The following is a 24,550-nucleotide window of genomic DNA, read 5'->3' on the forward strand; positions in this document are numbered from 1 at the left end:
CTATAAATTATCTGTTCCATAACATGGACAAATAAATTTTAAAAAAGCATTTGCCTTTCAAATTATGTAGAAAATAAGATTCAAATGCAGGATGTCAGAGTAATGGTGGTGTGAGAGATACTCCTAATCTCTCCCCTTGAAATGTCAACAAATTGAACAACTAAAATACAGCAAAGAAACCCCAGTTGGGCACAAAGGCACACCTGAAAGATCCACACACAAAAGGGTCTAAGGGAGGAATGGGGTGAAAAGGGTCGTAGAGAATTTAATGCATTCATGGTGGGCTTTGGAGAGGAGACAAACATGGAGGGACTGGTTTTTTTTTCTCTCTCTGCTAGACTACAGGAAGGAAGGAAGCTCTGCCTCTCTGGATTTTGTCTGAGGGGTATGGAGAGGCACACTCGAGTGATTTGGTCTCCTTCTGCCAGAAGGAGTGGTGAGATAGAAGGGCAGAAGGGCAGATAAACCAAAGTGGCCAGAGCACAGGGGTCATGGCCAGTGTTCCTGTAGTCTGGCAGCAGCCTGCACATGGCAGAGAAAGAGAAAGCTAAAGTGCCTACCTCCCTCACCTCACGGTGGTACCGAGAGTGGCAGAGATAAACCCCACAGTTAGCTCTCCAGAGCACTCTATTCCCTGAAGAACAGAGGTGCTCCATATCTAGTCCCCAGGTCTGTTGAAACATGGCAAGGAGTGCCTGTAAGCCTTAGATTGCCATTGCTAGAACTGCAAAGCCCTCACAACATGCTCTACCCACTAACATGACTGCAGCCTTACCTACATCATTGTGACAACAACATCTCAATGGTAGACAGCCTAGGAACTTCATAAAGCTAAATTGTAATACAGCGACACATACTGGAAGAAACCTCTCAAAACCAAAATTTATTTTTCCTTTTTCCCATTTTTTCATTATACTCTTTTTTTCTATTTTGAATGTCAACTTCTTTAAATATTAAATCTTTTATTCTTATTCTTTGTGGTGTTTTGTTTCTAATTTTTTTATTTGCCTTTGACCATTATTACTGTGCTTTTTCTTCTTGTCATAAATTAAAAATTTTAGTATTTTTATTGTATTGTTTAATTATACTTTTCATTTTTTTAGTTACTTTTTGTTATGGTTCTTAACAATACCACTCTCAATGACATCAAGGAAGAAGAAATTGAATATCATGGCTACACAAGACAGAGACGTAGTTCAGAAAGAAAATTTAAAAAATCTCCAGAACGAAATCTCAATCACATGGAAAACTTGGGAGTTAAATGATAGAGAATTCAAAATTGAAGTTCTGAAAACACACAACGAGATGCGAGAAGACTCCAAAAGGCAACTTAATGAGCTCAGAAAACAAATTAATGAACAAAACGAATATCTCACTAAGAATTTGAAACTTTACAAACAGAAATGAAGAACTCAATACATGAATTGAAGACTGAGGCAGCAAGTTTAGCTAACAGAACAAGCCTACTAGAGAAAAGAATCAGTGTGTTGAAGACAGGCAACTAGAGATGTTACAGAGAAGAGAGGAGAGAGATTAATGAATTAAAAAAACTGAGATATCTCTATAAGAATTGTCTGACTCCATCAGAAAGAGCAATATAAGAATAATGGGCATGTCAGCCTTGGCTTGTTGGCTCAGCAGTAGAGCGTCGGCCCAGTGTGTGCAAGTCCTGGGTTCGATTCCAGGTCAGGGCACACAGGAGAGGTGCCCATCTGCTTCTCCACCCTTCCCTCTCTCTTTTCTCTCTATCTCTCTCTTCCACTCCCTCAGCCAAGGCTCATTTGGAGGGGAAGAGAGAGATAGAGAGGAAAGAGAGGGGGAAGGAGCAAAGATGGGCTGGGCGCTGAAGATGGCTCCATAGCCTCCACCTCAGGCACTAGAATGGTTCCAGCCTCAACGGAGCAACAGCTCAGATGGGCAAAGCATTGCCCTCTGGTAGGCATGCCGGGTGAATCCTGGTCGGGCACATGTGGGAGTCTGTCTGATTGCTTCTCACTTCGAAAAAATTTAAAAAAAATGGGCATGTGGAGAGCCCATTCAAACAAATAATTGATGAGAATTTCCCAAGCCTATGGAAAAAATTACAGCTTCAAATCCAAGAAGCAAACAGAACGCCAAGTTACTGCAACCCAAATAGACCTACTCCAAGGCACATTGTAATAACATTGTCAAATATCAATGACAAAGAATCCTCAAGGCATCTAGGAAAAGGAACACAAAATATAAAGGAAAGCCCATTAGGTTATCATCAGACTTCTCAGCAGAAACTCTATAAGCTAGAAGAGAGTGGACCCAAACATTCAAAATACCAAAAGAGAGGAATTACCAGTCAAGAATACTATATCCATCAAATACGAAGGAGAAATAAAAATTTTACAGACAAATAGAAGCTGATAGAATTTATCACCATAAAACCCTCACTACAGGAAATACTCAAGGGGGTTATTTGACCAGATACAAAGAACAAAACAAATCAAACCAACAAGTAAAACCACCAACAAGATCACAATAAAAACAAGGATATTCTGTGAAAACAATATAAAAGGAGAGAGGATAAAGATCCGCAGTAGCTAAGAAGGAGAAAGTGCAGAAGCACTCATAAGACAAAAGACTTGCACATATGAACATTTTTCTCTTAATAACCTAATCGTAACCACCCACGAAAAAACCACTACTGAAATACACAGCTTAAAAAACAAAGAGACAAGGGAAAGAAGTATGGAACACCACCAAACAAAAATGAAAAAAAGAAACAAAAAAGAGAAGAGCCAAACAAGACTCAGAGCTACCAGAAAACATAAGATCGCTATAGGAAATCCTCAAGTGTCAATAATTACCCTAAACGTAAAAGTACTGAACTCACCAATAAAGAAGCACAGAGTAGCAGATTGGATCAAAGAGCAAAGCCCAACCATGTGCTGCCTTCAAAAGACACATCTAAGCTGCAAGGACAAAAGTAGATTCAAAGTGAAAGGTTGGAAAATGATTCTCGAAGCAAAAAACATCCTAAGAAAAGCAGGTGTAGCCAGACTCATATCTGACAATGCTGACTTCAAGACAACAAAGGTAACAGAGACAAAGATGGACATTTCATAATGATAAAGGGGACATTGTATAAAGAAGACATAACACTTCTTAATATGTATGCACTGAACCAGGGAGCACGAAAATATATAAGATATTTACTAACTGATCTAAAAATAGAAGTAGACAAAAACATGATCACAGTTGGAGATTTCAACACACCACTGATGGCTTTAGATAGATCACCCTAACAGAAAATCAATAAAAAATTTGCCTTAAATGACACTCTGGACCAAATGGACATAATAGACATTTATAGGACATTTCATCCCAAAATGTCAGATTATACATTCTTCTCCAGTATGCATGGAACATTCTCAAGGATAGACCATATGTTGAGCCACAGAACAAACATCAACAAATTCAGGAAGACTGAAATGATACCAAGCATACTTTCTGATCATAAGGCTTTTAAATTAGAATTCAATTGTAAAAAGGCAGTAAAGCACCCACAAAAATGTGTAAATTAAACAACATACTTCTAAAAAATGGGTCAATGAAGAAATAAAAGCAGAAATCAAGAGCCACATACAAATGAAAATGACAACATGACATATGAAAATTTTAGGGATGCAGCAAAAGCAGTAATAAGAGGAAAATTTATATCATCACAGGCTTATATCAAGAAACAAGAGATCTCAAGAAAACAACTTAACATCACAGCTTAGAGAACTAGGTAAAGACAAAAGGCAACTCAAAGTCAGCAGAAGAAAGGAAACAGTACAAGTTTGAGTGGAACTAAATGAAATAGAGAACAAAAAAATACATAGAAAAAAATTAATACAACAAAGAACTGGTTCTTTGAAAAGATAAATAAAATGGAAAAACAACTCACTAGACTCACTAAGGGAAAAAGTGGAAGGACTCATATAATCAAAATCCAAAATGAAAGGAGAAATTACCACAGACATCATGGATATACAAAAAATCATACTAGAATACTATGAAAGATTATACGCCACAAAATTCAACAACCTAGAGAAAATGAATAAATTTGTAGAAGTATACAATCTTCCTAAACTGAATCACAAAGAATTGGAAAATCTAAATAGACCTATAAGCAGAGAGCAGAAGAAACAACTATCAAAAACCTCTTTAAGCCTGACCAGGTGGTGGCATAGTGGATAGAGTGTTGGATTGGGATGTGGAGGACCCAGGTTTGAAACCACGAGATTGCTGGCTTGAATGCGAGCTCATTTGCTTTGAGCAAGGCTCACCAGCTTGAGCCCAAGGTCGCTAGCTTGAATAAGGGGTCACTCACTCTGCTGTAGCCCCCTGGTCAAGACACATGTGAGAAAGCAATCAATGAACAATTAAGGTACGCAAGGAAGAACTGATGCTTCTCATCTCTGTCCCTTTCTATTTGTCTGTCCCTATCTGTCCCTCTCTCTGTCTCTCTGTCTCTGTCACAAAAAAAAGCTCCCCAAAAACAAAAGTCCAGGACCAGATGGCTGCACTCGTGAATTCTACCAAACATTCAAACAAGATTTGGTACCTATCCTTCTCAAAGTCTTCCAAAAAATATAAGAAGCAACACATTTTATGAAGCCAACATAACCTTCACACCAAAACCTGGTAAGGGCAACGCATACACAAAAAAGAAAACTACAGGCTAATATGTATAATGAATACAGATGCAAAAATCCTAAACAAAATACTAGAAAATTGAATACAACACATTAAAAAATAATATACCATGGTCAAGTGGCATTCATTCTAGGAGCACAAGGATAGTTCAACATATAGAAATCAATCAACATAATACATCACATGAACAAAACAAAAAACAAAAATCATATGATCCTATCAATAGATGCAGAAAAGGCATTCAATAAGATACAACATCCTGCCTGACCAGGCAGTGGTGCAGTGGATAGAGTGTCAGACTGGGATGCGGAAGACCCAGGTTCGAGACCCTGAGGACACCAGCTTGAGCGTGGGCTCATCTGGTTTGAGCAAAAAGCCCACCAGCGTGAACCCCAAGGTCGCTGGCTCCAGCAAAGGGTTACTCAGTCTGCTGAAGGCCCGTGGTCAAGGCACATATGAGAAAGCAATCAATGAACAACTAAGGTGTTGCAACACGCAATGAAAAACTAATGATTGATGCTTCTCATCTCTCTCCGTTCCTGTCTGTCTGTCCCTGTCTATCCCTCTCTGACTCACTCTCTGTCTCTGTAAAAAAAAAAAAAAGATAAACATCCCTTTATGATTAAAACACTCATAAAATTGAAATTGAAGGAAAGTAACTTAACATAATAAAGGCCATATATGACAAACCATCAGCTAATATCATACTAAATGGTGAAAAAATGAAGGCTTTTCCTCTAAAATCAGCAACAAGACAAGGTTGCCCACTCTCTCCACTGTTATTCGACATAGTTCTGAAAGTTTTAGCTAGAGCAAACAGGTAAGAGAAAGAAATTAAAAGCATTCACATAAGGGAAGAAGAAGAAAAGGTATCACTTTTGTCAGATGACATGATCCTTTATATAGAAAACCCCAAAGACTCCACCAAAAACTATTAGAAACAATAAACAAATACAGTAAAGTCACAGGATACAAAATTAATATATAAAAATCTATTGTCTTCCTATACATCAACAGTGAAACTTCGGAAAATGCACTCAAAAAGACAATTCCTTTTACAATTGAAACAACAATAAAAAAATAAAATACCTAGGAATAAACTTAAAGAATGTGAAAACTACAAAACATTATTCAAAGAAACTGAAAAAGACACAATGAAATGGAAAAATATTCCATGTTCATGGACCGGAATAATCATTATAGTTAAAATGGCCATATTACCCAAAGCTATATACAAATTTAATGCAATCCCCATCAAAATCCCAATGTCATTATTTAAAGAAATAGAAAAAATTACCAGGTTTGTATGAAACCATAAAAAAACCCAAATAGCCAAAGCAATCCTGAGGAAAAAGAATGAAGCCGGAGGTATCACTCTACCTCACTTCAGATTATACTACAGAGCCACGATAATCAAAACAGCATGGTATTGGCAGAAAAACAGACATACAGACCAATGGAACAGAATCAAGAGTCCAGAAATAAAACCACACATATATAGACAAATTATATTTAACAAAGGAGCCAAAAACACAGTGAAGAAAAAAAAAGCCTCCTTAATAAATAGTGCAGGGAAAACTGGAAAGCCACATGCAAAAGAATGAAACTTGATTACAGTTTATCCCCTTGCATAGAAATTAATTCAAAATGGATCAAATACCTAAATATAAGATTCAAAACAATAAATTACATAGAAGAAAACGTAGGTACTAAGCTTATGGGCCTTGGCTGACGAGAACAATTTATGAATTTGACCCCCAAAACAAGGGAAATAAAGGCAAAAATAAATCAATGGAATTATATCAAACTAAAAAGCTTCTGCATAGCTAAAGAAACTGACAACAAAACAAATAGGCAACCCACTAAATGGGAGGTGATTTTTGCAAACAACAGCTCCATTAAGGGGTTAATATCCAAAATATACAGAGAACTCACAAAGCTCGGCAACAAACAATTCAATTAAAAAATAGGGAGAGGACCTGAACACACTTCTCCCAAGAGGACATACAAATGGTCAACAGATATATGAAAGATGCTCATCTTCACTAGCTATTTGAAAAATGCAAATCAAAACTACAGTGAGATACCACCTCACACCTGCTGGACTGGCTATTAACAAGACAGGTAATAACAAGTGTGGGACAGGCTGTGGAGAAAAAGGAACCCTCATTCACTACTGGTAGGAATGCAAATTAGTACAACCATTGTGGAAAAAAGTATGGTGGTTCCTCAAAACATTAAGAATAGAACTACCATACAACTCAGCAATCCCTCTACTAGGTATCTATCCAAAAACCTCGAAAACACTGGTATGCAAAGACACATGCAGCCCCATGTTCATCACAGCATTATTCATAGCACCCAAGACATGGAAACAACCAAAGTGTCTCTCAACAGAGGACTGGATAAAGAAGATGTGGTACATCTATACAATAGAATACTACTCAGCCATAAGAAATGATGACATAGTGACATTTACAACAACATGGATGGACTTTGAGAACATTATACTGAGTGAAATAAGTAAATCAGAAAAACTAAGAACTGTATGATTTCACACATGTGGGATATAAAATTGAGACTATGGACACAGAGAAAAGTGAAGTGGTTACCAGGAGGAAGAGGTTGTAGGGGAGGGGGACTGGAGTGAGGGTGGGGAGGAAGGTTGTAAAGTGGGACAGATATAAGGTGATGGAAAATAATTTGACTTTGAGTGATAGATAAATACTGTACCATAATAATCAGTTCAAATGCTATAGAAGTGTTTACCTGAAACCTATGTACTCTTATTGGTCAATGTCACTGTGTTAAAGTTAATTTTCTGAATTAAATTTTAAAATTAAGAAAAATGAAAAGAAAATAAGATTCGGAATTACAGAACAAAGGTACAGTAATACTAGCTTTTATACTAATAATTATTTTTCTTTAAATGTATCAGTCTCTTAAATCATGTAGAAAACAAAAAGTACATTTACAAAGCACTGCTGCAGTATTAGTTTTATAACTACACACGTATTTACCTTTATTGAGATCTTTATTTCTCTGTATGTCTTCAAGTTACTGTCTAGTGTCCTTTCATTTCACCCTGCAGGATTCCACTGAACACTGCTTGCAGGACAGGTCTAGTGGTCACAAACCCGGTTATATTCTTTGTGCCCCTTTCTCCTCTCTGGGGACTTACACAATGCACGTGCTGGTCTTCTCTGTGGCGTCCACAGGTCCCTCAGTCTCTGTTTGGTTTGCTTCAATCTTTTGGTTCCTCAGGCTCAATAATTTCCATTGTCTTATCTTCATGTTTGCTCTGCAGAGTCTCTTTAAGGAAGACTCTCTTTTCCAGGGGTCCCCAAACTACGGCCCGCGGGCCACATGCGGCCCCCTGAGGCCATTTATCCGGCCCCCGCCGCACTTCCGGAAGGGGCACCTCTTTCATTGGTGGTCAGTGAGAGGAGCCTAGGTCCCACGGAAATACTGGTCAGTTTGTTGATTTAAATTTACTTGTTCTTTATTTTAAATATTGTATTTGTTCCCGTTTTGTTTTTTTACTTTAAAATAAGATATGTGCAGTGTGCATAGGGATTTGTTCATAGTTGTTTTTTTTTTATAGTCCGGCCCTCCAACGGTCTGAGGGACAGTGAACTGGCCCCCTGTGTAAAAAGTTTGGGGACCCCTGCTCTTCTCACTACTCAAATCTGTCTTTTAATCCCTCTAGTGAATATTTCATTTCAATTATAGTACTTTTCAGCTCCAAAAATTCTTTTTGGTTTCTCTTTTCTATCTCTATTGATATTTTCATTCTGTTTGCACATAATTTTCCTGAATTTCTCCACATCTTTGTTGCTTTGAACATCTTTAAAACAGTTCTTTGTGGGGTTTTTTAGTGGTTCGAGGTACTGGGTGCTTCATTTATTCTCTATGCATTTACAGATTTTAGCCAGAGTTGCTGCTCACAAAGATTTGTGTCCCAGCAAGCTTAGAAACACTATTCTAGAGTTCCCCAATGTGGAAGTCCTGGACCATTAGGGTAAAACAGTTGTTTTAAAGTCTTTCTCTAGTATAACTGTCATCAGGTCTTTTTCTGAGACAGTTTATGTTGACCTTTTTCCTCTGAATTAACCATACTTTCCTGTTTCCATATTTGCCTGTAATATTTTGCTAAACACTGGACATCTAAATCTAATAATGTGGTAACTCACAAAATGAGATTCTTCCTCTTCCCCTGGGATAGCTGTTTTTGCTGTTCTTATTGTTACTGTTTTTATTGATCCATTGACTGACTGTTGCAGGATGTCTCTGTGTCGAGGACCAGCACAGATGTGTAACTTTATATCTTCTCAGGACTTTTTACTTTCCTTTCCCCTAGGCATATGTAGTCATTCTCTAATTTTCCCTGATATGCAGTTTCTTCTGAATGTCCCAGTATATAATGTCTGGCTTCTGAAAGGGGAACAACTAAAAAATAAAATGAGTATGTGTGTGCAAGCCCTTTAAATGCCCTGAAGTTCCCTGAGCTGGAGTAGTGGGGAGCTATAAAAAATGCTACAATGGCTGCCCACCTTTGGAGTCAAAAGCAGCAATCAAAGTACAGTATTTGGAGGAGAGAGTCCTTTTGATGCACATTGGCTTCTCCAGCTGTGTGCAAGCTGCTGCAGAAACAGCACACAACTGCCTGGCACAGGCCGGGAGAGCTGCTTCCATGCAAATAGCTGACTGAAATTAACCACCATTTACCATCCAAGTTTTCCCCTGGAACTGCAAACCTTCAATCCGGAGTTCCAAATAGTTTGACCAGATAAATTCTACCCGTGCAATTGTCTAGGTGAAGAGACAGCTTCCTGGCATTACTTAACTCTACCATCTTCCCAAAATCTCTTAATATAAAAATTTTAATTCTTTATAATGATCTTATAAATAAAAATAAAGGCATTTAGAAGACACTTAATTTTATATTCTGAAATGAAATCGTTTTAACTATCTACACATGTTGTGTGGATATGGACATGTGTACGTGTGTGGGATGATCACAAGTTTGATTATTGGGCTTCTGGCTTGAATTCAAACAAGGATGTAATTAATCTAAAAACTCCACAAGCAACTGATTTTATTTCCTACAACTCTCACCTGTAAACTCAAATGTGACTGATCTAAGTGAAGAAACTGAGGTCTGTTATTAGTTTAGCCTTATTTTATGATGTTACTCTAGGAATATAACTGAGTATTTCTGTTGCCGACTATTGAAAATTACAGGCTTAGTTTTTTTATACCCCAAATAATTTACAAGGCACTTTGGAATCCCCTATTCTAGGACAAGCGCGTTTTTAAGGCATTTGATTCTGGTTCTGTGGGCCACAGATACTCACTCTTCCGCGCAGACACCGACTCCAGTAAGGGATCTTCCAGGAAGGAGGGAGACACACTGCTGCTGCTGGCCGACTTGGGTAGCGTCTCCTCCTGAGAGAGGACGGACAGAGAAGTAGTGAGCTTCCGTAAACCAGTTAATAACATCTTACTAGTAAATATTTATTTTAACGTGAGGCACCAAATTATAATGAAAACAATCAAGGAAAATAGAAGACAAACTTAAAGGGATCTAAAATTAGATATGTCTGGGTTTGTGTCTTGGCTTTGTCCCTTATTAGAGTGATGTGACATTTTTAAGTTTCTTATCAAAGTTCCATCATTTTTTTAAAACAAATTTTTATTTTTCTATTATAGTTGAAATACAATATTATATTAATGTCAGGTGTACAATATAGCAATTAGACATTTTTATAACTTATGAAGTGATCACTCCAATAAATCTACTAACCCATCTGGTACCTTACATAGTTATTAAAATATCATTGACTATATTTCCTATGCTGTACTTTACAATCCCAAGGCTGTTTTGTAACTATCAGTTTTGCTCCTTAATCGTTTCACCTTTTCCAGACACTCCCCAACCCCCCTCCTATCTGGCAACTATCAAAACGTTCTCTGTATCTATGTTTGATTCTGGAGGGGTTTTTTGTTTGTTTGTTTTGATTCTACATATAAGAGAAATCATATAGCTTTGGCTTTCTCTATCTTTACCTTATTTACCTCAGCACAATAACCTCTAGGTCCATCCACATAGTTACAGATGGTAAGATTTCATTCTTTTGTATGGTTGAGTCATACTCATTATATCAATATATATGCACCATTTCTTTTTTTATTCATTCATCTATTGATGGCCACTTAGCTTGCTTACAAATCATGGCTGTTGTAAATAATGCTGCAATAAACATGTACACGTGTATGTCTTTTTGAATTAGTGTTTCGGGTTTCTTCAGATAAATACCCAGAAGTGGAATTGTTGGTTCTTTGTCTCTTGTTACTGTCTTTGTTTTAAAGTCTATTTTGTCTGGTACAAGTGTTTTTCATTTTGATGAAACATCTTTCTCTATCCCTTTACTTTTAGTCTGTGTGTCATTTGATCTGAAGTGAGTCACCTGTAGACAGCATATGTAAGGTTCTTGTTTTTTAAACCATTCAGCCACCATATCTTTTGATTGAAGCATTTAACCCACTTACATTTAAAACAATTGTTGATATATAATTATTGCCATTTTATTTTACATATTTTTTATTTCTCTTTCTCCTCCCTCCTTCCCCAAGAAAACTGTTTAACATTTCTTATAATACTTGTTTGGTGGTGATGGACTCTTAAGCGTCTTCTTCTCTGGGAAGCCCTTCATCTATCCTTTTTTTTAAAAAAAGAAGACTTTATTCATTTCAGAGAGAAGAGAGAGACAGTAGGGAGGAGCAGGAAGCATGAACTCCCATATGTGCCTTGACCAGGCAAGCCCAAGGTTTTGAACTGGTGACCTCAGCGTTCCAGGTTGACACTTTATTCACTGCATCACCACACGTTAGGCTTTTCAATTCTTAATGTTAAAATTTCTGGGTTGAGTAATCTTGGTTGTAGGTCCTTGCTTTTCATCACTTTGACTATTTCATGCCAATCCTTTTGGCCTGCAAAGTTTCTGTTGAGAAGTTGGATGACAGTCTTATGGGAGCTCCCTGTAGTACTGTTATTTTTTTTGTTTGTTTGTGGGGTTTTTTTTTTTGCTGCTTTTAATATTCTGTCTTTAACCTTTGCCATTTTAATTAAGAAATGGTAAAGGCCTCTTTGGATTCATCTTGCATGAGACTCCCTGTCCTTCCTGGACCTGTATGTCTATTTCCTTCATCAGATTAGGGAGGTCTTCTACCATTATTTCTTCAAATAGGTTTTCAATTCCTTGTTCTCTCTTTTCTACTTATCTCACAGTCTCTTATTTCATAATCTCTGTGGGTTTTCACAGCCATAAGTTGTGGGGACTTCTCTTCCTGGCACTGGGACCCTGTGCTGAGGAGCCTGGTGTGGGCTGTGACTCCTTGCTCCTCAGAGGGGCTCTCCACAGCCAAGATGTCTTTCCCCTATGATGCAAATGCTGTCCCAGAAGCCCCTTAAACTAGTCTCATTTTTTAAAAAATTCTTTTTTCCTTTTGCTGTTCTGATTGGGTGTTTTTTGCTACCTTATTTTTCAAACTGTTGATTTAATCCTCTGCTTCATTTAATCTACCATTGATTCCCTCTAATATATTCTTCACTTCAGTATTGTATTCACTTCTGACTGATTCTTTTTAATGTTTTCTATTTCCATTTTTATGTTTCCTATTTCTCTGTTGAGGTTCTCACTAAGTTCACCTACTCTTCCTTTGAGTTCATTGAGCACCCTTATAACCAGACCGTTGTTTTGAACTTTGCATTTGGTAGATTGCTTGTCTCCATTTTGTTTAGTTCCTTTTTCTGGGGTATTGTTCTGTTCTTTTATTTGGGACCTGTATTTTGTCTCCTCATTTTGCCTACCTCCCTGTGTTTGCTTCTACATAGTACATAGAGCTGCGATGTCTTTCTGACTTGGTAGAGTGGACTTAGGTAGTAGGTGTCCTGTGGGGCCTACTTGTGTAGTCTCCCTAGTCATCCAAGCTGAGTCTCCAGTTGTGTCTCTTGTGTGGGTTGAGTGTGCCTTCTTATTGTAGTTGAGCCTTGAGGAACTCCAATGGAATGTATTGATACTCAGCCTAATTGGTTGTGAGGACTACAGTGGAGGAGCTGTTGTGCAAGGGTTAACCCTACAGAGCAGGATTTGCTTTAGTGGGACTCTGATGCCTACTGAATCTTCCATTTGGGTGTGTTGTTTGTTGAGGTTGTTGGGTGGTGCTCTGGTGGTCTGAGGCTGGCCATTGGTTGTGCTGGTTCTTGGGCATCTTGGGTGGTGCAGGCCAAAATCAGCTGCTGTTTGTGCCTTGCCTGGGGACACCTGGTATGAGCTACATAGTGATCTGCTGATGGCTACCATTTGTACCAGGTGCCTGGGAGAAACTAAGCTATAAACTGAGGCTGGCTGCTACTAGTGTCAGGCTCAGGACTGCTTAGCATGAGGTCAGATGCTGCTTGTTTGGGTATTGTGAACCTTTGAGAGATTTTAGGAAAGACCATAGCATGAGCCAGGGCAGGTTGTTCATATAGAAAAGCCACTAGAAAGACTATACTTTCAGGGATCATTTCTATAGTTTGAAAATCCACTAGAAACAGCTTGGGTGGGCTGGCAAGTTGGGTGGAGTGGGGCCTCAGGAAATGGGCAGGAAAAACAGTGTTAGCCAGGTTGACAGAAACTCAGATACGGTATCTGCTTGAGCCTGCTGGAGGAAGGCTCTGTAAAGAACACTGGCTTCTTCCAGTATATCTGTGTGGGAGAATGCTGCCCTTCCAACTCTTGCCCTGAAGCCTGACAATTCAATTCCTCCCCAGTATGTCCTTGGGGCTTTTCAAGCTGCTTTCCCAGAGCTGGAGCTCAGAACAAGTGATACTGTCAGCAAGTAAGTCTTTACATGGGCCCTTTAACAGGAACACCTGGGACTATAACAGCTCTCCTTCTCATGTGGCCACAATCTTCACTGGTTTTCACAGCCACAGTTATGGGGATTTCTCTTACTGGCACTGGAACGCTGGCTGGGGAGCTTGGTGTGGGGATGGACTCTTGCTTCTCAGAGGGGATCTCTGCAGCCAATATATCCCTACTAATTTTTAACCGCCACATGTGAGCATCAGACCAGAGGTTTCACATCTCTGCCCCTCCTACCTACCAGTATTGACGTGGCTTTTTCTAAATCCTTAATTATAGGACTTCTGTTCAGCTAGATTTCAGGTGGTTTTCAATGACAGTTGTTCTGTAGTTTAGCTGCAATTTTGGGGAGGCAAGTATAGTGTTTACTTTCTCTATCATCTCAACCAAACCTCGTAGTTGCATCATTTGTAAGAGAGGGTATGTAATACTGTCTTTTCTAGGGTTACTGGAAGGATCACATGAGACATTGCATTCAAAAGCTTAACACATTACTTGACCTACAATAAATGGTGGTTAATATTATTATCAGGGGAATATTTAACACATTTATAAAAGTAATAGGCTGGGAAGCCCAAAGGGGGATGCCATGTGTTTTATGTATGAAGTGTCATATAATTCTAGAAACATATCTACAGTGTGCCAAATAAAATTTAAATTCCTGATATCAGTGAGAAAAGGTCTTGGTTTAGACTATACCAAAATGAAGTACATTACTTATTAAAAATAATTTACTATCCACTCTAGTTAATACACATTAGCTAGAAGGCAACTTATTTCCACAATATCTATAGAAAACTGCTAAATGTTTAAATATAGAAGAAAATCTGGTTAATATATTAATCTATAATTATGTAAGACAAATAGTGAAAATTCTCTTTGACCTACTGAGTTAAGGTAACTAAGAATTAGCCATTCACTAAAAATTGGCCTCACCTAAAACCTACTGCTGAAAGCTTTAGTTTCAAACAAGCTACAATTCAAAGGATCTTGTCAAAGAACAGAAGAAGAACAAAGGCTGTAAAAGCCACACAGTTTAAACAAAGAATGTTGGAAGGGTGACCCCCACACTCGTGACATTTGCCACGAAAAACAAATCGAGCAATGTAAGCAAAGCCTCAATTGCAGATATCATATAGGTCATAAAAATCTCCAGAAAAGCTGGCAAGGAACTTCTGCTTAGGAAGGTCAAAAGGAAATAAAAATCAAGAGTATTTCTTAGAGGGGAATAAAAAGAGCCATATATAGCACTTCCCAAATAATTATGAGGTGGGTGCTACCTGGATTTAAACAGCAGAAATCAGCCCCCCGCCTCATTCATATACTTCAGCCCTCCGGCCCTAGAAATATTTCTAAAAGGCTAACTTTACAGAACTCTGAGGCATGTCCACACCTTTTACCACACTCTACTGATATGAACTGCTCACTCTGTGAACAGCCCAGAACCTGTCCTGGGGCAGGTAAGGTGAATTCAAGCCAGTTTGTGGGAGGCAGAAAAATTGTGGGGACACTGGCCAGCTTCAGGGCCATTTGGAGTTTATTCCCAGAAACTGTTGATGGTCCCTGTATGCCACCTTAGGCAGCTGTGCACAATTTTTGACTATTTGCAAACTAATTGTCACCAGGATGAGTCCCTGCCCCAGAAGAATCCCAAAGGCATCCAGAAAAAGAACCAGGAGACTTTAGAGGTCCCATCTCCCAAGTGAGCGTACGTGTGTGTGGACTCCTGCTTGCTGCCTGCCCTGTCACATCGAGTCCCATTGACTAGACACTTTTTGGCTGCTTGAGGGATTCTGATAGGTCTCTGACATCTCTAGAACATCAATCTTTTCTACTGCTTTGTCTGGTTTCTGAAATTCGCTTGTTTTTTATTGTAGTCTCTGACACTCAGTAAGTTAGGCCTTTTCTGGTTCTACATCCTGACCAGTGACTCTAACCACATCCTTGTGGTAACGCTTTAAGGGTAGCATTGTCACTGAAGGCTGCCAGCATTGTTGCCGAGGTCAATTTGGGCACCTAACTCACTTAACAGGAATGAAAATCTTCAATTTCCTGGGAAAAAAGGCCAGCAAAGGCTCGGGTATAGTTCCTTTACTTAGCTTTCTTACTGGAAGCTTTGATATGGCTCCAATCAAAGCTTATCTTCATTTAAAAAATGTTACCTGGAATAAGCTAGCAGAGATTATTAAAGATAAGCAAGAAATAGTGAAGTTAGATTTGTTAGGAGAGAAAAGAGAAGGACAGAAAAAAGGTCTGGTGATGGGAGGCCTAGGTTAGCAGGGATTCTGCTACTTGAGAAGTTACATAACTTTTAAACTTGGTCTCTATCTCTACTAGGGGCACTACTAAGCCCCTTCCAGTTTAAATTTATTAAAATTTAGGCACTCTCACACCCTGCTAGTGTGTGAATACTAGCAAGTCTATGATATATGCAGACTCTGGAGTTAGACTTGGGTTTCAAATCATTTACTACCTCCTTAACAGTGTAAGTTCAGTTTCTGTTTCCTTATCTTTTTTTTTTTTTTTTTTTTTTTTTTGTATTTTTCTGAAGCTAGAAACTGGGAGAGACAGTCAGACAGACTCCTGCATGCGCCTGACCGGGATCCACTCGGCATGCCCACCAGGGGGCGATGCTCTGCCCCTCCGGGGCATTGCTCTGTTGCGACCAGAGCCATTCTAGCGCCTGGGGCAGAGGCCAAGGAGCCATCCCCAGCGCCCGGGCCATCTTTGCTCCAATGGAGCCTTGGCTGCAGGAGGGGAAGAGAGAGACAGAGAGGAAGGAGAGGGGGAGGGGTGGAGAAGCAGATGGGTGCTTCTCCTGTGTGCCCTGGCTGGGAATCGAACCCGGGACTTCTGCACGCCAGGCCGACGCTCTACCACTGAGCCAACCGGCCAGGGCTGTTTCCTTATCTTTTATATATGGATCATAGATACTTTCTAGGATCTTTGTGAGGACTATTAACTTATAACACCTTAAGTACAGCATAGAGTTAACTCAATGAAAAATAGGTATTATAGCTTTCTTTCTTAAAGAAACATGTATTAAGGGCTTGAAAATATGTACTCTTTCACCTAGGACCTGGTAGGCAAACTGTGGCTCGCGAACCACATGCGGCTCTCTGGCCCCTTGAGTGTGGCTCTTCCACAAAATACCCCATGCGGGCACTACCTCGATAAGGAATATACCTACCTATATAGTTTAAGTTTAAAAAATTTGCCTGACCAGGCGGTGGCACAGTGGATAGAGCATCTGACTGGGATGCAGAGGACCTAGGTTCAAGACCCCGAAGTCGCCAGCTTGAGCAAGGCTCACCAGCTTGAGCCCAAGGTCGCTGGCTCGAGCAAGGGGTCACTCAGTCTGCTGTAGCCCCCCCCCCCCCCCCCGTCAAGGCACATATGAGAAATCTATCAATGAAGAACTAAGGAGCGCAACAAAGAATTGATGTTTCTTATCTCTCTCACTTCCTGTCTGTCCCTATCTATCCCTCTCTCTGACTCTCTGTCTCTGCCACACACACACACACAAAAAAAAAGTTAAAAAATTTTGGCTCTCAAAAGAAATTTCAATTGTTGTACTGTTGATATTCAGCTCTGTTGACTAATGAGTTTGCTGACCACTGACCTAGGAATATACTTCTAAAAATATTCTAAGTAATTCAAAGCAATAATGTACCATAAGAATGTTTACAATAGCATTGTTTTTTATTAATGGTAAAAAACTGGAAACAACCTAAATATTAAAAATAATGGGCTGGTTAAATAAAATGTAGTAAACCATTATGATGGAATACCACACAGGTATTAGGCACCATGTTAAAAAAGGATATTTTAATGAAATGGAAAAACGCTCATAATAACGTACTTTTTGCTCCATAAGACTCATCTGACCATAAGACACACCTAGGGTTTTAAGGAGGAAAATAAGAAAAACATATTCTGAACCAAATAGTGTGTTAAAATATTTAATAAAATATGGTATATATTTATTATTGATTTGAGAGAGAGGGAAGCAAGGAGAAAGAGGGAAGAGAGAGATGAGAAGCATCAACTTGTAGTTGCTTCATTTGATTGCTTCTCATATATACCTTGACCAAGGGGCTCAAGCTGAGCCAGTGACCCCTTGCTCAAGCCAGAGACCTTGGGCTCAAGGCAACAACCTTGGGATCATGTCAATGATCTCAGGCTCAAGCTGGTAACCTTGGGGATGTGAACTGGGAACCTTAGTGTTCCAGGTCAACACTCTAACCACCGTGCCACCACCAGTCAGTCATAATATTTTTAAATGTAAAAACCGTGGGTTAGTTCTCGTTCAGGCAAAGTGGCACGTTAGAGAACCTATTATGAAGGCTGAAGTTACTATAGATGGCCAAGTTTAAGAACTAGAAACTTTTAAAGGACATCAAATCCAGCTTGCAGTTAATGCTTATTATTTATCATTTAACTACTATTACTTAAATGTACAAAGCTGTCTGATAAGTCTACGAGGAAAAAAACAGTTTGCTGGTTTTGCAGCTGAAGTTCTTGACAAAGAGGGAAAAAATACACTTTCCTGACTGAACAACGAACTTACACCATTAAGAAAATTAAAACGCAAGCCAGTGTCTCGCAGTTCCTAAAATTACTAAGGAGCTTTTAATTTTGCATTTAGCAGTTCAGTTTATATTGGTAAAGTAAATCATTCATATTCTATTTCAGAAGAATATTCGATTTGCCTAACCTATGTGGTGTGGTGGCACAATGGATGGAGCGTCAACCTGGAATGCTGAGGTCACTGGTTCGAAACCCTGGGCCTGTCTGGTCAAGGCACATATAACAAGCAACCAGTGAACAACCACTTCTCATCTCCCCACCTTTTCTGTAAAATCAATAAATAAAATCTTAAGAAAAATAATGCTTGATTTATTCTGATTACATTAACTGATTATAGGAAATTCAGAACTAAATAGAGATTATTTAAATGGTAAACTGTTCTTTGTGATAATTTGAACTCCAGTTTGAAGTTAAATCTCAAAGACAACAACAGGCAATAGGAAAAGTTCTCGGGGACTGTGTAATCCAATAAAAAAGTGTCTGTACAGGTGAGCAGAGGTGACATCCTGGCATAGTGGATGGTATTATGTAATATGTAGTCTCCCTTGAAGAGGAAATTAAATGACACTATGTATGAATGAGTTTACCATACAGCTGGTATTTTGGTGGCTGCAAGCATTTCTTAAAATGTGGGGGAAAAATCTCTAATGAGATGAGACTGGCAAGTTAACAGGAGAAATTTAAACAGGTATCATATCATTTCCTGTATAAGGGCATAAAGTGCTCAGTGTGCAGCTGGAAACTTCACTGCTTTTTCCCTAAGGGGAGGTTCTGATCTCTTCTTCAATCATCCTGAGGGCTTCAGGATAGAGGGCGGGCAAAGCAGCTGGTGCAAGAAGGGGAGACAGGCAGACTCACTGGTGAGAAGTTCGGTGTTAGCTAAGTGCTGTACTTTCTAGTGAAACACTTCCTCTTTCCTCTTAGAATGGAAAAGGAATGTCACATTGCTCTATAAGGCCTTAGGGGAGGGCCCAGAAGATGGGTGTGGTGGTGGGTAGGCTCTGGTCTCTACCTTCCAGTTTTTGCTTCCCGACATTGTATCTGAAGGTTTCATGCAAAGAAAAAGCTTTCTGTGCTTAAGAAAAGTTTTGATGCCACTCATAAATAGAAAGGAAAACAGAAAAATGGGGCAGTAGATGATAAAATTAAGGACAGAAGAAAAAGAATAATATCAAGTTTTTTCTGAGAATCTGCTTTATTTGGTCTACTGTCCTCTAACTACAGTTCTGGGCCTTGCCTTGTCTTGTTCAAGGTACAACCTCAGGTAGGAATTCATCAGACAAATCAGCACAGCTGATGTAGAATAAAGAAGAGAGGTTTGAATAAGATTATACCTCTGTCCTCAGGGAAAGTCTGGGACAGCAGGTGAGAAATACATATACCTACCTGTTGGAATGTGCTATGAAAATATGCAGAGTTAGGGTAAACAATTAGAGACAGCAAGGTACCCTAGGGTGAAAGCCCTGAGTGGATGAGAGTCAAGTGGACCAGAGTCCAGGGGACTCTCTGACCCTATGCTGGAAACAGCAAAACAACAGGATGAGATTCAGCAACACAGAATTGTTTAGGCTCTCAGAACAGAGATTAGGAGTCAGCATGTTCCTTGTCCTTCATTTCACCCTCTGAGAACTTCTTCTGTCTGCTTCCTTGAGCCATTTGCACTGACTGATAAATATCTGAGTAAGGCTGGGGATGGGGCTATAGTCCTTCGGTCTGCAGAGCAGGCGGTGGCCTCCCCTCAACCCCTAGGAGCATGCCATCTGGCCTCCGAGTAGTTCATTGTCACCATGATAAGTGGTGCCCCAATGTGAGGATTGGGAGCCAAATGTAAGGTTTGCTACTTTGAGTAGTTCATTTTCACAGCAACAAGTTCTAAAGTGAGGAACCAGATGAAATGACCTCCCAAAGCCCGGCAAAGGAAAAGGACGTCTGCTCATCTCATCCCGTTTGGTAAGGGACACAAGCAGCAGGGAACTAGCTCTTGAATGCTTGCAGCAAGGTCACTTTTAGGGATCAGGCCAGGGGATTTCCCTTTACCTTCATCGGTCCCCCTTTATTACTTCATCATGGGCAGTGGAGTCTCAAATTACAGCTGTGGGGACTCTTTTAAACTGCAGGGTGTTGGATTGGAATTTAACTGCTCTCTTGCTCATAATCTGATAACAGTGCCCTTGGTGTCTGAAAGAGGAAAGTTTAGACTTAGAAGATTGGGAAAGCACTTTCACCAAGGGGATGGTTGAAGCCATTAGGACAGGATATGAAATGACTCCTTGGGATTGGAAAGGACTTGTAAAAACTGTTCTCACCACCTAGCCTGAACCTCAGACCAGCCCCCCCCCCAAATATTTCACCAACCCTAACTAGAAGGAAGTAGCTACAGAAGACAGAACATTGCCCCTTTTTCTTTTTTTCTTTTTTACAGAGACAGAAAGAGAGTCAGAGAGAGGGATAGACAGGGACAGACAGACAGGAACGAAGACATGAGAAGCATCAATCATTAGTTTTTCATTGCGCATTGCAACACCTTAGTTGTTCATTGATTGCTTTCTCATATGTGCCTTGACCGCGGGCCTTCAGCAGACCGAGTAACCCCTTGCTCAAGCCAGTGACCTTGGGTCCAAGCTGGTGAGCTTTGCTCAAACCAGATGAGCCTGTGCTCAAGCTGGTGACCTCGGGGTCTCGAACCTGGGTCCTCCGCATCGCAGTCCGACGCTGTATCCACTGCGCCACCGCCTGGTCAGGCCATCGGCCATTTTTCTTAAAAAACAAAAGGTTGGAATGTTAGATTTGGGTCCAGGGCTCCTTTAAATCCAGAACCCCTTTAAAAAACTAAATGTTCTTTAAAAAAATAACTAAGGGTAATTTTAAAGAGGAAAAAAAGAGAAACCAGGCCATTTAAATATTTTAAAGCCTTCTCCTAGAGACCTGGAAACTACTGTTAGCCTGAGAACAACAGGAGAATTAACACCTCTTAACGGGAGGGGTCATGCCAGGACCTCAATGTAAAGGGGGAAAAAAGAAGACACTTTTAAAACCCAAGCGGCTCTGTAGCCCCTCCCCTCCCTTCTCTTCAGTCATCCTGTAAGGCTGCCAAGGACAGATAAAGAATCTTGCCTTCTCTGCAATTATTAGTAATACTATAAAATATAAAGTTATGCCAAATTTTTTTTTAACCAGGTGGTCTAGAAATCAAATTTCTAGACCAGATGGTATTGCATTTGATATCACTACTAGTTTAAATTTAATATCTTTTAAAGTTCTTAACAAAAAATGTTTGTTTTCCCTCCATTCCTGTTATCTCTGTTATGTCTTCTAAAATATGTTTGTTTGCCAATAAAAGAAACTGTTTCTAAAGATCATAAAATATGTTCATAAAAGTATCAATCTAAAATTGCTAATTACTGACTTAGTTGTCACTGAAAGTTAAGGTGTTTAGAAGTTAAGAATTCTGATGAATTAGAAAGAAATTGTATGGTTTTAATAATAAAAGGTATAAGGCATGGAGGTACTGTTGGAAGGAAAAGGTAAAAAGTAATTTCTGAAAGCTGGTTATTTCTGGATAGATAAGAAAGTTCATGAAAGTTGAAGGTTTGTGTAAGTTGCAGAGGGTATGTGAAAGTTGCAAAAGGTTTGTGCAGGTTGTAGAAGGTTTGTGCAGAGAGAAGAAAAAAAAGAGAAGGAACTGAGAAAGCAGACAAAGGAGAGAAAAGGGAAAAAAGGCAGGACTTTAGAAATAGGATTGTTCTGAAAGGAAAATAAAAAGAAACATTGGCACATTCTCAGGGGCCTCAAGAGCTTGAGAAATTTACCCAAACTTATGGGTACTGCATAAAGAGCCAGTAGCCTTCTGAAGCCCCAACTACACAAACAAAAAGGGAGAGTCAGGAGGAAAGACTCCCCACAAGAACAACTGGATAAGGCTCTCTTTCACTCTCAATTTTTTAAACATTTCCTCATCTGGAGATACGGCAGCCAAAAGGCATTTTATACCAGCCGAGCAATGGCCGAAGCCTCTCATGTTGTACCTGGGCATATTAGTTGGCCTTGAGTGGCAGAATCTATTCAAATTGCTAACCTGGGGGCAAGGGTATGTTGCAATTTTGTCATCACCAAGTCCTCTTTGAATACAAGCAAGGAATGTGAAGCCTTATCATGAGTTGGCACCAGTCCCTAGAAAGCATCCTTGTCCCAGGGATCCAGAAGTTGCTAGTGAATCCACCTCTGGAAATGAACCTGAAGAAGAGGACACCTAGTTTGCTCCCAAGCACTCAGGGAACGCCTGACATCACCTGGGACATTTTAAATAATCTAATCAGGCATGCTAAAAAACTGTTGCAAAATACAGACATGCCTATAACCTCTAAAACTTGTTTCCCTCTACGCTTGCCCCTCACCTTCCACTGCAACCACCTAACCATCTTACTGTCTGTTAATCTTTACTAAAACAAAAAATGGGGATATGTTGGAATACGCTATGAAAATATGCAGAGTTAGTGTAAAGAACCAAAGACAGCGAGGCTCCTTAGGGCAAAAGCCCTGAGTAGACTAGAGTCCAGGGGCCTCTCTGACCCTGTGCTGGAAACAGCAAAACAGCAGAGTAAGATCAGCAACATAGAACTGTTTAGGCTCTCGGGAGAGAGGTTAGAAGTCAGCATGTTCCTTGATCTTTTCACCACTCTGAAAACTTCTGTCTGTTTCCCTGAGTTATTTGTACTGGCTAATAAATATCTGCATGAGGCTGGGGACAGGGCCTCAGTCCTTAGGTCTGCAGACTGGGCCTGTTGCCTCCTCTCAGTCCCTCGGAGCATGCTATCTGGCCTCTGAGTAGCTCTTTGTCACCACACCTGCCGTGACTTGGCACAGCAGGTGTCACACAACAAAGTGGAAAGCCTCTTCCAGGCTGTCTGCTCACCTGATTCTGTAGCCCAAGTTCTACTTCTTCCACAAGGCTCTGTTAGCACCCCAGACTCTGTAGGGGCACACTGTGTAATGTCCATATTACACAGCCTCAGACAGTGCCTGGTGGGCCAAGTGTGCTCATTAGACATGTGTAATGATTCTTAATGTTTTCTTTTTTTATTTCCCACTTAGACTATAAGCAATGTGAGGGTGAAACCCATTGCATTTTGATTCACTCTTAGTTTTTTATGGTGGTGGGTTTTTTTTTGTATTTTTATTAAGTGAGAAGCGAGGAGGCAGAGAGACAGATTCCCGCATGCGCCCGACCAGGATCTACCTGGTAAGCCCACCAGGGGCAATGCCCTGCCCATCTGGGGCCACTGTTCCATTACAACCATAGCCATTTTAGTGCCTGAGATGAGGCCACGGTGGCATCCTCAGTGCCTGGGCCAACTTGCTACAGTGAAGCCTTGGCTATGGGAGAGGAAGAGAGAGAGAAGGGAGAGGGGGAAAGGTGGAGAAACAGATGGTTGCTTCTCCTGTGTGCCCTGACTGGGAATCGAACCCCAGACAACCACATGCTGGGCCAACGCTCTACCACTGCACTAACCGGGCAGGGCCCACTCTTAAGTTTTTAAAAATTATTTATTAATTGACTTTTGAGAGAGTGAGAGAGGGCGGGATGGAGAGAGAGAAAAAGAGAGAGTATTTACTTGTGTCACTTAGTTGTATATAAAAAGTAGGGAACAACATTGCTATAAAATGTGAATTTAGTACAGTTTGTGTAATGTGACATGGGATGCATCTAACTGTTTGTATTTGTAGTCATTTTCATAAGTGAGCAAATATGACCAGAGGTAAATCAATTTTGGTTTAGGAATTCCTTGACATTAGGAATTGATGAAGGTTGGGGAAAAGAATACTTATCCATGACTTTGGAAAAGGCAGAATTCCTCAATATCTTTTCCATGTCCATACTTCCGGGCAGAATTGCCAAGTTCTGAAATGGGAAAAACCTAAGATCCTGGGATTAACTCTGAAGTTGTTGTCTGTTCTGTCCAGCATGGTTACCACTTGCCACATGTGGTTACTGTGCATTTGAGAACCAGAACTAAAGAGTTTTAAACTTATTTAACTTTAATATATGTTAAATTTCAGGGATGTCAGAGTAATGGCAGTGTGAGAGATACTCCTGATCTCTCCCCTTGGAATTTCAACAAATTTAACAGCTGTAACACAGCAAAGGAACCCCAGCGGGGTTCGCAGGCATGCCTGAAAGAACTGTGCACTTAATGGATTAAAAGTGGGACAAGTTAGGCCCTGGCCGGTTGGCTCAGCGGTAGAGCGTCGGCCTGGCATGAGAGGGACCCGGGTTCGATTCCCGGCCAGGGCACATAGGAGAAGTGCCCATTTGCTTCTTCACCCCTCCCTCCTTCCTCTCTGTCTCTCTCTTCCCCTCCCGCAGCCAAGGCTCCATT

At 40.1% G+C, this 24,550-nt stretch overlaps 1 protein-coding gene across 2 annotated transcripts in view; it reads right to left on the reverse strand.

Moving 5' to 3' along the window:
* Positions 1 to 24,550, reverse strand: part of SPIRE1 (spire type actin nucleation factor 1) — a 271,534-nt gene that overhangs the window by 23,785 nt on the left and 223,199 nt on the right. For both annotated transcript variants that reach the window (XM_066246306.1, XM_066246307.1), the window contains exon 10: positions 10,029 to 10,119. In XM_066246306.1, coding sequence (XP_066102403.1) covers positions 10,029 to 10,119 — 91 coding nt within the window. The remainder of the gene's footprint in view (positions 1 to 10,028; positions 10,120 to 24,550) is intronic.

The sequence above is a fragment of the Saccopteryx bilineata genome, chromosome 11, assembly GCF_036850765.1.
Source record: "Saccopteryx bilineata isolate mSacBil1 chromosome 11, mSacBil1_pri_phased_curated, whole genome shotgun sequence".
Classification (NCBI taxonomy): Eukaryota; Metazoa; Chordata; class Mammalia; order Chiroptera; family Emballonuridae; genus Saccopteryx; species Saccopteryx bilineata.